The sequence below is a fragment of the Helianthus annuus genome, chromosome 15 (assembly GCF_002127325.2).
Source record: "Helianthus annuus cultivar XRQ/B chromosome 15, HanXRQr2.0-SUNRISE, whole genome shotgun sequence".
Classification (NCBI taxonomy): Eukaryota; Viridiplantae; Streptophyta; class Magnoliopsida; order Asterales; family Asteraceae; genus Helianthus; species Helianthus annuus.
The window spans coordinates 58,915,991-58,927,190 of record NC_035447.2 but is presented as its reverse complement, the minus strand read 5'-3'; the positions used below and the strand labels follow the sequence as shown (position 1 = coordinate 58,927,190).

At 36.0% G+C, this 11,200-nt stretch overlaps 2 protein-coding genes across 3 annotated transcripts; one reads left to right on the top strand and one right to left on the bottom strand.

The window, feature by feature from the left end:
- Positions 1 to 1,103: 1,103 nt before the first annotated feature.
- Positions 1,104 to 1,409, top strand: LOC110913833. Its single transcript, XM_022158651.1, has one exon. The coding sequence runs from the start codon at positions 1,104 to 1,106 to the stop codon at positions 1,407 to 1,409; it is 306 nt and encodes a 101-aa protein (XP_022014343.1).
- A 1,247-nt stretch (positions 1,410 to 2,656) lies between these two features.
- LOC110911819 (transcription factor TCP24) lies at positions 2,657 to 10,687 on the bottom strand. 2 transcript variants are annotated; one of them, XM_022156472.2, is made up of 2 exons: positions 9,200 to 10,687; positions 2,657 to 2,936 (listed from the first exon to the last, which is right to left on the bottom strand). In XM_022156472.2, the coding sequence occupies exon 1, from the start codon at positions 10,365 to 10,367 to the stop codon at positions 9,222 to 9,224; it is 1,146 nt and encodes a 381-aa protein (XP_022012164.1). In that variant the 5' UTR covers positions 10,368 to 10,687; the 3' UTR covers positions 2,657 to 2,936; positions 9,200 to 9,221. The 2 variants fall into 2 exon arrangements, with proteins under 2 accessions (XP_022012164.1, XP_022012165.1); XM_022156473.2 differs by having other exon boundaries at positions 2,657 to 2,933.
- Between the last annotated feature and the right edge of the window lie 513 nt (positions 10,688 to 11,200).

Below are 11,200 nucleotides of genomic sequence, written 5' to 3'. Positions count from 1 at the left end.
GACTTGTAGCACAAGGGTTTTCCCAAATCCCAGGAGTTGATTATGAGGAAACGTATTCCCCTGTAGTGGATGCGATAACCCTTAGGTTCCTAATCGGCCTCACAATCTCTGAAGGACTTCATATGAGACTAATGGATGTCGTCACCGCATATTTATACGGGACACTTGAAAATGACATCTACATGAAAATCCCTAAAGGATTAAAATTGCCTGAAGCATTAAAATCAACACCTCGAGATATGTGTTCTATAAAGCTCCAGAGATCTTTATATGGTCTCAAACAATCTGGTCGTATGTGGTACAATCGACTTAGTGAATATCTCGAAAAAGAAGGATACAAGTCTGATGTAATCAGTCCATGTGTTTTTATAAAAAGATCACTCTCAAATTTCACTATAATAGTAGTCTATGTTGATGATATCAACATCATCGGATCTCCTGAAGAGATAGAGAAAGCTGCTCAGTTGTTAAAGAAGGAATTTGAAATGAAAGATCTCGGTAAGACGAAATTATGTATCGGACTACAATTTGAGTATCTGTGCAATGGCACATTTGTCCATCAATCAAACTACATCTAGAAGATGTTAATACGTTTCAATATGGATAAAGCACATCCGTTTAGCGTACCTATGGTTGTCCGACCACTAGATCCACACAAGGATCCTTATCACCCTCAAGAAGAAGGCGAAGAAGTACTTGGTCCAGAAGTATCGTACTTAAGCGCGATCGGTGCCCTTATGTATCTCGCAAATAACACAAGACCTGACATTGCATTTGCAGTACATGTACTAGCGAGATACAGTTCGAATCCAACACGTAGACACTGGAATGGTGTAAAACATATATTCTGGTATATTTGCGGGACACAAGACTTAGGTCTTTTCTATCAAAAATATCAAAAGTCCCAGCTCGTTGGGTATGCTGATGCCGGATGTCTATCAGGTCCTCACAAAGCAAAAGCTCAGACAGGTTATGTATTCACATACGGCGGCACAACAATTTCTTGGAAGTCAACTAAGCAAACACTTACAGCAACATCATCAAATCATGCTGAATGGATAGCACTATATGATGCTGGTCGAGAATGTGTGTGGTTGAGATCAATGATTGATCATATACAAGAAGCATGCGGATTAGAACAGATCAAGAAAGAGCCGACAATTATTTATGAAGACAATGCTGCTTGCATAGCTCAAATCAAAGAAGGTTACATCAAGGATGATCGAACGAAGCACATCTCACCAAAGTTCTTCTCAACATATGACTTGCAAAAGGAAGGGGAAATTGATGTTTGCCAGATTAAGTCAAGTGAAAATCTAGCTGACCTGTTCACGAAATCTTTACCTAGAAGCTGTTTCGAGCAGCTATCACACAAGATCGGTCTTCGTAGATTGAAAGATGTTCGTTGAATTCAAGGGGAGAATTATGCACGCTGTACTCTTTTTCCCTTAACTAAGTTTTGTCCCACTGGGTTTTCTTAGTAAGGTTTTTAATGAGGCAGCATAGCTGATCCAGTAGTATCAGTTTATTTATTCAGGTCCTGAAGTACCTATTTAACATCATCCTGAAGTATGTTGTTAAACTGTGTGTAATTCTAAATGTCTGAGGGGGAGTGTTATAAATCAGACATTTTAGGCCCAACCCATTACTTATGGGCTTTAGGGTTTACAGTTTTGTTTATTATATATTGTAATGAAACAATGAGAATTCAGTTTTTTCTCTATTGCTCTTTGGTTTTTATCAATATCAACATATTTAATTTTTTTAGTTTATCTTTCTTGATGATTTAACTTTTTTTTAAGTTACATTAGGGGATATGTAAGCTTTTTTAGGAAATACATTTTGGTGAATTAGTTTTTTCTTTTGATAACTTTTCTTTAAGTTACATTAGGGGATATGTAAGCTTTTTTAGGAAATACATTTTGGTAAATTAGTTTTTTCTTTTGATAGGATCCAACTTTGGTGTTAAATGGGTCGTAAGCCCGTAAATACTAATTATTGGACCGGACCCAAAAATTAAGTGATATTGTCAAGCATATGAACTCAACCATGACATACATACTTGAAATGTGACACCGAACATAATCTGCTTAACTTAAATCTTTTTATATTCATGTGTATTCTAAAATTCTAAGACTACAACAAAGATGCGATACATATAAAACAACTATACCGATTTTCTTTATAACTTTTAAACGTTGGCTTAAACATCTTTTAAAAAACACATATAAAAGTAAATAGGTCAATCCACGAACCCATCATTTTAGCAAACGTGCTTACAAGCTCTACCAAAAACTAGCCCAAACATTCTAGAAAACCTAGATCAACAGATTTCATATTAGATTTATGTCGTATTTTCTGTGTTAGAAACTAGCCTAGAATTCTAATTCTAAGGGGCTGTTTGGTAGCCTCTTAATGACCATTCAGATGCTACCTCTTAATGGTTTAAAACATCTGAATGAATAAGAGGTAACCTTAAGTCTGAATGGTTAAGAGGTAACCTCTGAATGGTAAATCATCACATGTCACATTCTTCTACCTTCTTATTGGTAAAATTCTTAATAGTTCCATTAAGAGGTAGCCTCTTAATGACCATTCAGAGGCTACCAAACAGCCCCTAATTCTAATTCTAATTAATACAAAATCTCAAGTACAATTGATGGCAAAAAATAATCACATTTACATGAAGAGATTCAACAACATACAATTAAGGTCTGGATCAAAAGTTTTATAAAGAAACTCAACAAACGTGAATTTCAGAACACATAAACAGCAAATTAAAGAAAATCATTGTTTGATCTGCCTTGATGAATTCCTCATGAAAACTATTACTTGCACACCACGCAACACATACTATTCGCCAAATGAAGCGTCACAAAATTGATGTAGTAGTAGTAGCAGCAGGAGTATTAAAACCCGACAATCTCCTCCATCTTCTGCATCACATCAAAATTGGAATCCAATGTTAACCAAAAAGATTTACAAACTTTCAACACGTTTTACGCACGAAGCAAACAACATCAACAGAAAGAAACTAAAACGCATGTTCAATGTAATATTAGATTATAAACTTAATTATATTTACTTATTATGTATCGTTAGGATAGTTATAATTACATAACAGAGGTGTATATTCGAATAAGTGAAGGGGCATGATGGTTGAGACATACCGGTTTAAGACGGTAGTTATTCCCGCCGAGAATAACTGACCAAAGTAACTGCCCCCCCCCCCCCCCCCCCCTAGCATGTATATAACAACATTTGCTGGTAATATTTCCGGTACTAAGATTCTATAATATCCATTCATGTTTCTGTTCTCTGTACAAAACACACACACAAACACGAGTACGGAATGATTACGATGATGGCTTCCGCTAACATGTAATACATCGAATCACAAGAAGTTTGAGGTGTCTCATTTAACATTGTTTGCATATATTATAAGACCATGTGTAGTGGTAAGTTGTTATAATGCCCCCACCATGGGGCATTATCCGACACGTGGCATCCTAGTCACACTTGGGCATTATAGCAAAAGTGGCGTAGTGGGGCATTATGCCAATAACCCCTAATAACGCCCATATTATTTTTAATGAAAAATAAAAAAAAAGCACACCACATACACACGAAATTCAACCACTTTCAAAAGGTGTCGGAGACATGTGGGTACATGTGGGTAAAAGTGATTGGTGGGTCAACAATTAAACAAACCAATTCAGCGTTTTAAATATAACGCCAAAAACAATTTTTTCCAAAAAAAAAACGCTGTATAACGCCTGCTGTAGTGGGGAGGGGGCGTTTTGGGGCGTTTTTTTTCAATTTTTTTTTTAAAATAACGCCCCACTACGGGTGGTCTAACAACTACCAACAACGAAAGCAGCTTTTGGTTCATGTGACTGACTGCTAACAAGTTTTGAATCATCTTTTATAAGTTTCAAATTAATAGATAACTTTGTAGGTCAAGAGGGTCAACGGACACATCAGACCCAGAGTTTGGATTAATTAAGCATGTAGGTCAAACAGTTCATTTTTAATATATGAATTACAAATTAGAAAAGAAAAACACATATTTGTAGAGTACAATTCAATTCTTGTAGTAGCAACAAGAAAACTGTGACTAAATAAATTAGCAAGAAATTAATAACTAGGTAGTTCACACATTCATATTTAATATTAATTAAGTGTGTGTATATATATACGATTAGGTTCAAGAGTGAACACTAGTGTATTTGTGAACTGAGCGAACTAATCCTGTCCATACACGTGTGTAAATCAATGGCCAGATTTTGATGATGAAATACACTAGTGTATTTTATGATTTGATGATGAAATCCTAGCAATACACTTGTGTAAATCAATGGCCAGAATTTCTAGATTTTCTAGGATAAATACATCAATACTTGTACTTTGCATAATTTAAACTTCTATTTTTTATAGTTTTCGAGCAGACCATTTAAGTATCAGGATAATCCCTTGAAGACGTTTAATATATTATTCAATCCCTAAAACTATTACATCATATCCTTTTTTATTGTTAAAGGTTTATTTTTGACAGTTTTAGTCAAATCTTTGAAATTTCAAATTGCCAGCCTATTATTATAAATAAGTGCATTAATAAATTCATGAATTATTCAAGTCAAAGATTCATGCATTTTAACAACAAAAATTAAATAAACGAAATTTGCTAAGATTTGTAAAAATTCGTCAATGGCAAAATTGGAGTTTAAGTTGGGTAAATTATTTTCTACCTCATTTGTTATTTGTTCAGTCACTTCAAGTATAATTCTGTAATTTCCTCACCCCTTTACTATCTTCATGTCACTAACTCTATGTTGTTCAGTAATAAGCCAACAAGTAGATTAATTTTCTTATTTCATTGCATATCAAACCACAAGTGGGTTATTGTTGAAATAACATAATAATTTTAATCATTATACTTGACTAGTATATTTATTGATATTATTTATTACTTAATGTCTCCACCATGTCACTTGACCCCATATACACATGTGTGGTTTCAGTTTTGATAATTCAATTCTACTTAATAAAATTCAGTATAATGAATTTGAGTAAGGATTTCTCTTGACCGAAGTACATGCACCTAGCCTATATAAACTCATCACTACATTCACCTTTAGGCACATATGACACATGAGAATGTACCACAAAAACTCTCAAGTAAATCTAACTATATATACTCTTGATATTTCTAATCATATAATGATTTGGTTTTTGAGTCAAAGGTTAGTGCAACTGTTTTGACAAGTTTCAAGCACGAGTTGTATTAAGCTTGGAGGCGCACGACATTCTTAATTGCACCATGATCATGCGAATTTACTTTCAAGGCAGTGGTTGTTTCTTCACGACACAACTTTCAACTTTCTTTCCTATGATATGCTTTCTAACCTCTAATCAACATTTATGTTTTATCTAAACACAATTAGATATGTTTTATCTTTTGGTGTTAAATCATCATTAATCTAATATTGATCATAAACACAAACATGGCCATTAACAACTATTTGAAAGAGTCATTCCAGCTTTGGCTAGGTGGTAGAGGCCAGTGGCGAAGCTTAAATTTTTTTACGGGGGGTCGAAAACGTATATACCCAAAAATATAATTTCTATAGAACCGGGGGTCGAAAACATATATACCCAAAAATTTCTATACGAAAACTACATATATAACACTACTGGCCGAAAAGTTCGGGGGGTCGGGCGCCCCTCCCGGCCCCTTCAAAGCATCGCCCCTGGTAGAGGCTCTTGCCTCTTGGAGAAAAGACAAGGGTTGAAACTTTGAATTAATATTATTATGTTCTTTTATACATTGCAATTAAGCATAACTAATTAACTAAGAATTAGCAATTAAACCTTATTTTGTAAGTTTGTCACACCATTGGGTACATAAGGATCTTGACTTAAGCATCCTACTAAGTTGATTTCATTCAAAAGAATGTTAATATAGTGAATGCAAACAACATATACTGAGGGAAAATATATTCATATATTACACAATTATGCTCATCCAAGAGGCCAAACTTCAACTTCTCTAATCTATCATCACTTCTTTTATATAAAGTATATATATTGAAAGTACTAATACACATGACTTATTAAGTTCATCATTATATACAACTATGAGGATATATAGTAATTTAGCGGTTGAGGACATAAAGTGCAAAGCAGAAGTCATGTTACTAGGTGCAAACTCATTCCTATATTACTTGAAATATCCTAGTAATGCTTATGTTCTTGTAGATCATGTCAATAATATCTCTTGCCCTATAATTGTAGTGCCTCACGAAAAAGGTACTATACATTTTAACCATAGAATAACGTCCAAACAAATTTTCCAGTAAAACATCAACCTTACATTTGTTGGGTTAATCGGTTGGTTTAACGGGTAAATGGGTCATCCATCAGCTAATGGGTCATGGGTGAGAAGTTGTCCAAGTTTGACCGAGTTTTAAGTAGTTGAACATGCAGAAGAATTGAACGTTGAAGCTTTGCTGAAAATAAGGAAGTGGTGGGGTTTATTTTGCATGTGTTTTATTTGATTTATTCTATTTTTTAGGAGGTCTAGGTGAGTCTATATCTATATATATGATTTATTTTTATTGAATGGAAGTGTGAGTTTGTTGAGTGCAACAACACTTACCATTTGGCCGACAGATTATAATCTCAACTTACAACAAAGATATGTCATGTTAGATTTAGCCCTAACGACCGTGTACTTTATCTCTTGAGAAAATCATTTTGTGTTGGGATCTCGATCAAATGTCTGCCTGGGTGACGTCCAAATTCGGATCATCATACAAATCCAAATCACACTTAAACAAGAACAAATACTAGTTAATACACCCTCATCACACAAAGGTTGAGCACTCCATGTATTAATACCTAAATATAAGCTGAATCTATACGCCTCGCTTGCGGTATGCGCATATAATGTATATATGTGTGGGCGCTCGGGGGGCAAAAGTGAAAGTGCACTAATTTTAACGTTATTTTACTAATTTCGTGAAAATAACATTAAAAGAGGGGAATGGTTAATCATGCATCATGTGGTGGCGTTGATAGCCGAAAGACAAGGGAGTACATGCACTAATCGGCCTTTGTCTTAATTGCTGAGTGTTATGGGGTAGAGGTAAGGTTGTCTACATCTTACCCTCCTCAGACCCTACATTAGTTTTGCTATTAGTGAGATTTAATGAGTATGATGATGATGATGATGATATAAGACTATGGGGTATGGGGCGGGGGTTGGGTACAAACGCCCAAGTCACCACCCCGGGTGGGCTTGGGTTTTAGCGTGGCCCCTTGGGCGGGGGTTTCAGCCTGGGCGTTGGGTGGGCCTAGCGGTCTTCCGTGGCCGGCTCTCATTGGCTGGGTTGGCTAGGCTATAGGTGGCTAGGCTTTTTTTTTTAATTTTGTGTGTATTTTTATAATAATTGAAAAAAAAATTATTACACGTGGCCAACCCACGCGGGCTAGCTACGCCCCGCCATACCGACCCAACATGCAACTGACCAGCGACGCCCCTCAAAGTCTACGTGTCAACCCATGCTCCAAACCCTTGCCCCACCATACCCAGCGTGTAAGCTGAATCTAAAATGTTTTGTTGGGCAAACTCAAATCTCATATGACATGCCCACATATAAACTTGAAAAGTTGTTACTTCTATCAATACATAATTTTAAAATGAAACCATGTTTTTTATAATAGGTCAACGGTCAACCTAAATCAATGTGGTCACTAGCAGCACACTCTAGTCAGTTTTATTGGTCAATGTATCTTAACTATATAACAGTCCAAGTACTTACACTTACACCTACTTCAATATAACTTAAACATCCAAAATTTTAGTTTTAATGCATTATTCAATACTTTAATATATTTACAGCCCCATGATTTTTCAAAATGATTGTTATGGATTTAAGTCTGGTCTAAGGCAAAAATTAAAAGTGTTTAGGTTGAGTCAGAGGTTTTATCATAGTAGGCCTTCGCCTAATGGATTTCCTCTAAAATGATAGCGGGCCAGCACCATTTGCATTCGTGGACGTAGAAGGCCTTTTGCCATTGATTTACTCGGATGATTAGGCTTTTGTTAGTCGCTAAAAAATATATTTTAACATATATCTTTTGTAATGACAATATATAAATAATAATATATGAAAAATTAATGGACCATTGTACGTGCATGGTGATGACCAAAAAGCAACCATGGGTTAAGAAGGATTGAAACCCTAGCTAGGCTGGCTGGCTGGTGGGGTGCGTGCTTCCCATTTTCACATTGCTCGAGAACCCACTGAGCCCAGCAAAATATTAATTTCGATTTCAGTGAAACACCTTTGCCATTGGCCACTAAACAAACTTTTATTTAAGGAAACTTGTCGGATTTTTTAGTGCAAGTGGCTCCCTTTAATCTCAGTGGTTAACACCTGTCTTTTCCAATAGACATGCTTGATATTAAGGATACCAAAATATGAATCCACATACCCAAAAGCCAAAATTAAAGTTTTATAATCTTTTTATCCAGTTTTTGTATTTTTCCAATACTTGATCCACCATTACATGTATGTATTCTAGATTAAAGATATTCCTTTTAGAAGGATGATTAATTTAGCTAACAAGAAATAATATTATTTATCATGTTATTCATAAGATTATTAGGATATTCACATTCTATACTTTTTTTTTATCAGATGTACCTCTTCCTCTACATAATAAATATCAATCTCTTGATGTTCTTGCATTTCATTTTATTAGATGTTGATGAGGAGCAGAACTAAGAGGGGGTCAAGAGGGTCTCTCCTACTTTCGTGGCCACCTTAACTTGTTGTATTTTTTTAGTCACTTTTCAAGAAAGATACGAGTTAGACTCTTAAATGTTAATGTAACTGCATAAGTTACATTCACTAGAATTTGTTACATTCACTAGAATTCTAGGATATTCACTAGAATTTGTTGGATTTTTTAATTTTTAATATAAAATCTGAGTTTTTTTTCCGAGAGAATATGAGTTGGACTCTTAGCTATAACGCACAGAACCTATAATAGCCTCTCGACTATAAGTTCTGATTCCACCATCGATTACAATATTAACCATAATCACTTACGATAACTCAAATAATTAATTAACGTGCAGACATAATGTAAGCAAGTAAAATAATAATAATAAAAGTGATGTAGAACATACCACCAAAGATGAAGATTTTAAGCTAGTTCTTTGATTTCTGATCAGAATGCCTCCCTGAAGCATCACCTCCACCGTACAGTTGCAACCGTTGAGACTCGAACCCAGCTGCTTGAAAATGATCAGGACCAGGAGCCATGAAGAAAGGGAAGTTTGCAGATGCGGATCCATCCACCATTGACCCGTGCTGAAACGACCTTTGAAGTTGATGAATATGTTGTTGTTGATGATGAGACAATAAATTGGACTGAAGGGTCCCCCTATTCAAACCCGAAGCTAACCCACCGGGTGCAAAGTTCCCTTGAAAGAAAGGGAACTGATTGTTCTGTGGTTGGTGTTGGTTCGCTCCGGTGGGGATGTTGTTGAATTGTTGCATTTGAAAGTAATCCATATTATGGGAGTTTGAATTGTTGTTGTTGTTGATTCCACCGGTTAGAAGATCTGTGAATGATGAACTACCGTTCACAACGACCACCGCGGTTTCCTTAACCTTTTCCTTCTTCGCAGCTAAATCACGAGCGCGTTCTCGAGCCCGGATCCGGTTTTCGGACCGGGCTAGCGAGAGTCCGGACCCTTTACTGGTCTCGGATGTGCTACTGCACGCATTGTTATTGTTATTATTACTGTTACTATTACTTTGCTGATGGGGTTGGTGGTTTGGATCTTCAAAATCCGTGTCGTTTTCAACGGATTTGTTGTTGTTGTCAGCTGCTATGAGCTGACGTTGTTCCCGGTGGTGGTTACCACAACCACCACCGGGAAAAGACGGGTCGAGTGACGGAAGCTCGTCGATGGAACTCGACGCAGCTTTTATCAGCCACTCGACCGCCTTACTCGGCTGGTCGTATCCTAACCGGTCTTGTAGATCGTAAAACTCGATTGCAGTGGATACGGACAGCCGAATACGGCGGTCTCTCAACCCTTTTGAGGTTAACACCTTACTATGTCTATCTTTTCCACCAGAAGCCCTAGAAACCCTAACTATCCTAGACGACGGCCACCCGCACAACCTCCCAATACCGCCACCATCTCCCACCGGAAACAGATGGTTACCTTTTTGGGTAGCTATTTTACTAGGGTTTGAAGAAGTGTCACTAATTACAGAACTGCCATTACAACTAATTTTTTGAAACTTACTCACTTGTCTTCGAATTTCATCATCACCCTCCATAGTACGGTTTCATACCTTGCTTCAACAAACACAACACTTTCTCTCTCTTAAACCCTTTTTATAGAGATAAAACAGTGTAAATCTAGAGAGAGAAAGTGGTTTGCAGATTAGATGTGGGTAGTGTACTAGTTGGTGTACTTTGCATTGAGAACAGATGACATTATTATTCCAGAGTAAACAAAACACACACTTAGTGTGTGTAAATGTATACATACAGATGTGTGTATGTATACATTTTGTGGGTTCGATGTGTGTCATTCATGAGGTGTTTGCAGGCCGGAAATGTCAGAAGGGAAGCTCCGTTTAAAGCTTATCTTTTTACTGTGTTATTAAAAAGCAAAGGCTGTGGATTTCAACAGAGAAAGATCAAGAATTGAAGCGGTAAAAATTAAGAAAATAATTTTGGGATTTTTATATATTATTTTGTTTATTTGTGAAAAGTAAATAAAAAGGTTTAGGCTTGTTTTAGCAACTGCTTCTGCTTTTAGGGCAACTTATGATTCATGAAAAGGGCTAAATTGTTTATGATACATGTTAAATGTCACCAATGGCTTTAGTGTTTATTTCTCATTTTAAAAATGTATTTGTGTCATGTGAAAGTAGTGGTGTAATTTGTTAGCAAGTATAAGTTTAATTGTTAAAAGCTCGAGACGAATGGAGTTTAAACGAGTTTGAGTTTCAAACCGGAAGATTGATACATGAGTCTGAGCCTGAGCTTTAAATGGCGAGTTTGACTAAACTTTAGAGTTAAACGAGCCTATTATTTTATAAAAATATAATAACTTTTTTTAAATATTTACAGATTTATTGTCGTTATATATGTAATCACAATA

What these genes read in the sequence shown, in the direction of transcription:
- LOC110913833 (XM_022158651.1), top strand. Translation starts at nt 1,104, where the DNA reads ATGATTGATCATATACAAGAAGCATGCGGATTAGAACAGATCAAGAAA.
- LOC110911819 (XM_022156472.2), bottom strand. Translation starts at nt 10,367, where the DNA reads ATGGAGGGTGATGATGAAATTCGAAGACAAGTGAGTAAGTTTCAAAAA.